Source organism: Pteropus alecto, unplaced genomic scaffold (genome assembly GCF_000325575.1).
Source record: "Pteropus alecto unplaced genomic scaffold, ASM32557v1 scaffold155, whole genome shotgun sequence".
NCBI classification, from domain to species: domain Eukaryota; kingdom Metazoa; phylum Chordata; class Mammalia; order Chiroptera; family Pteropodidae; genus Pteropus; species Pteropus alecto.
In genome coordinates, this window is record NW_006438113.1 from 13443581 (window position 1) to 13447181 (window position 3601).

At 53.5% G+C, this 3601-nt stretch overlaps 1 protein-coding gene across 1 annotated transcript in view; it reads left to right on the forward strand.

Annotated features, from left to right (window-relative positions):
• The first annotated feature begins 2129 nt into the window (after nucleotides 1-2129).
• Nucleotides 2130-3601, forward strand: part of NODAL (nodal growth differentiation factor) — a 6998-nt gene continuing 5526 nt past the window's right edge. The window contains exon 1 of the mRNA XM_006915548.1: nucleotides 2130-2358. Coding sequence (XP_006915610.1) covers nucleotides 2166-2358 — 193 coding nt within the window. The 5' untranslated portion in view covers nucleotides 2130-2165. The remainder of the gene's footprint in view (nucleotides 2359-3601) is intronic.

Sequence of the window (3601 nt, forward strand, 5' to 3'; positions counted from 1 at the left end):
AGTGAAACATTTACTGAGCATCTATGAAATGCCACACAGCACAAGGGAGACAGGATGAATAAAGCTTTATCCTTAATTTCAAGAAGCTTCTGGTCCAGTATGGGAAGTAGATATATCATCTTTTTTGTTCCTTCCCCAATCTTGGTGGATAAGACTGCTCTGCTTCTAGGACACATGGAGATTGGAGAGATCTGGATTTGGGGGAGGTTAACTCCCGGACTTCAATCTAGCTATATGTACCTCCCCTGTATTGTCATTCTTGGTTCCCATATCCTTGCCAAGGGCTCCCAGAGCTCTAAACACAATCTAGCATTGTCTTTTTTATTTATATATTTATAATCTGAGTGAGGGCGCCTTCTGCCTTCAGGGAGGAGTCCGATGCAGAAGGCTGGGACTCCAGGCTGGGAAAGTTAAATGACAGCTACAATAATATCCAAATGCATAAGCTTTACAAATACACCAGTTTTCAAACTTGCAAATAATTTTAGTATTTGTTTCATTTAATCTGCATGGAAGGAGGTATCTCCAGTCATGTTTTACACATGAGGAAACTGACCACAGAGAGGTGATTTCCAAACCACAACTAGAACCCCAGCCCATCCAGGTTCTCAAAGTTATCAGATAAGAATCACTGGGGTGTTTGTTAAATGTAGATTACCAAGCTCTCTCTCCAAATTCTAATTCTGAAGGTCTAGATTGGGACTCAGGAATCAATAGTTTAACAAATGCCCCTGGTCATACTTATCTTCAGGCAAGTCTGGACATAGTCCCATTCGTTGATTTTTGTCACTTAGCTAAGATTCTTTGGGTACCAACTATAAGCCATAATGTAGGGAGAGCATGCTGAACAAGGAACCCTTAAGGAACTAACATTAGGCTGGCTAAACAAATTGTCCAGATCCCACAACCAACACGGGTCTGCAACACAGGTCTCTCCTAGGTGTGGTCCCTTCCTGCTGGTGAGACTGGCTTCCACCCAGACACAGGGTTGGAGCCTGCTGGGCCTCTTTCCACTTGATCAAGGCTGAGCTTTTGGTTCTTGGAGGCTTGAGGTATCCTGTGAAAGAAGCTAAGGTGTGTGGGGCACATAATTTTCAGTAAATGCTAGCCAGCTGCTAATGTGCTTGTCAGCTAGGAAAGAACATGGATGGTTGGGAAGGAGCCCTCCTATGTGGAGGAAAATATTTTGGGCCTGGGCTTTATATTTCTTTAAAGGTAATTCCTGACCTGACTTTGCACTAATAGGATGGTGAGGAAAGCAGGGCCCAGAGACCTGGAAGTAAGAGGTCCTGAGCTGAAACTCAGGTCTCTTGGGGGGAATGCCAGGGCAGGCAGGGACTACAGGACGTGGACATCACCAGCAATGCCTTTTTCCTGAAATCGCTGGGGTGATGTGTGCCTGTGAAGGGAAGAGCCTGATGCCATCACAGGCGCTCTATGCGTGGGGGCCAGGATCATCTGTCAGCTATGCTCCCAGTTCCAGCTTCAGCTGAAAACGTTTTCCGAAGAAATCCATCCTTCATCCTGGTGGCTCCCACGCTCTGTCTTTCCCAGGAGAGCACTTCAATATTTGAAGCAGAACCTCGTGGGTCTCTGTCTGGAACTCAGGTTCTTTGTTTCAGAAACTCGGGAGTACCCAGTAGTTTCCCAGAGGCTGGCTCTCCTGTAGCCTGGGCAGAAACCTCACAGACCAGTGTGAGGTGGTGTTCTGCCTGGGAGCCCCAGGGGTCCACTGCCATTCCCTGCCTGCTCCTTGTTGAGCCAGATATCCATTTGGAGCCTAAAGAGCCAGGAAAGGGCAGGCATCCTAGGTGAAGCAGCATAAGGGAGACTAAATTCTGACCTGGGAGTTTATGGGCGACAAGCCTGCTCTATCTCTGAAACCAGGCCTGTAGTGCCTAGAGCGCCAGGGTGCCCAGACCCGGCAAACTAGATGGTTCCTGGACCTTAAGGCTCCTCTGGAAGCTTTGTAGGTCTCTTCCCTACTAGGTTCAGGGCTCACCTGCCCCCAGCAGGGAGTCTCTCTGGGGGCAACCCCCCTCCCAGGGTGGGGGGCGTGTATATGATCTTAAAACTTCCCTCTGGAAGGCAGGGCGGGGCGGGGCGGCTACAAAGGCCCAGGATATAAAGGTGGAGGCGCCGTTTCCAGGCCTGGCCAGCCCACCATGCACGCCCACCGGCTGCCGATCCTCCTCCTGCACGCCTGGTGGGCCCTGCTACAGGCGGGAGCCGCAACGGTGGCCCCTGTGCCCATACGTACGCGGGGGCAGGCCTCTTCGCCGTCCCCTCTCGCGTTTATGCTGAGCCTCTACCGCGATCCGCCCCGAGCAGACATCATCCGCAGCCTACAGGCACAAGGTAGGCTGCCCTGCCTCGCCCCGCCCCACGGAGCACCCAGGGGCGCCTCGGGTCGGGTCCCACCTCTGGAATCCGGGAGGGCGCTAAAGCTAGCGGAGGACTGCGGCTCTGCTGGAGACGCCGCGGTTAAGGAGGTATCTGCGCGCTCGGAGTGAGCGTCGAGGTCTGAGTCTAGGGGTGTCTCGACGTCTGCATTGGCTCAGGCGCAAGGTGGGTGGGTGGCGTGCCTTGTGCAGCTTGGGCTGTGTCGCGGACAGAGACTTCTGGGTTCCGGGTCTTGGTTTAAAGTGGGTAGAGCGCGGTAGCGTAAGTGGGGTTGCGCCACTTCTTACCTGTGCAGTTTTCTTAAATTACGTAATCTCTGGTGCCTCAATTTGTGCATCCGTAGAATAGGGATCATGATATCTTCGTTATAAATCTGTGGGAAGGGTTAAGTAGCCAGGCACAAAAAAACACTTGGCATAAAACCAGGTACAGCGCTGCTTCACCTCGGATGCCTGCCTTTTCCTGGCCCTTTAGTCTCCAAACGGATATCTCGCTCAAAATGGTCGTTAGTATTGCTACAATTATTTTGTCTCGTCGAATTTTTTTCTTTTCGTGAGTGAGGGTGAATGGGTCCCCGGGTCTGGCTTTGGGAGTGTCCCAGGCTCATAGAGGGCTTCAAAACGGGATACGTAACATCAGAGATTAGGGTTCAGATATCAGAGTTAGAGATGGGGCACCCCAAGTTCGAGAATTGAGGTAGGCTTGGGTCCTCGAGGCCAGGCTGGGGAGGTGTCAGTGTCCCGAGTGACACGGGTTCAGGGCCTGGATTTGGAACGGGCGAGGTGGGGTCAGTGACCGTGGTGACCTGGGAGTTTCGCCCTTGAGGACTGGGCAACGCGTTCTGGGCACCTGGCGCTGCGGGCATTAAGTGTTGAGCAGAGGGAGCCCTTTCCGCAGGGTCCCCTTACCGCGCGCAATCCACATCCTGGCGCCTAGAGTGTGCGGGGATCCTCGCCTCCCCGCGCCTCCCGCCGCCCGCCGGGGCTAGACGGCCCTCCGCGGGGCTGGGGCGCAATCCACATCCGATAATCAGATCTGACTGGCCACCCGCCGGCCCCTGTGGTCGGGGGGTGGGGGCTCCTAGGTCCTTGGCCTGCCCAGTCTGGGGTCAGAGGGCTGGTGACCCTCTCTCTGGAAGGGTCATATAAGGACCAGCCAGACTAGAGACACCCGGGGAGCGGGGCAATTCGAAACTACT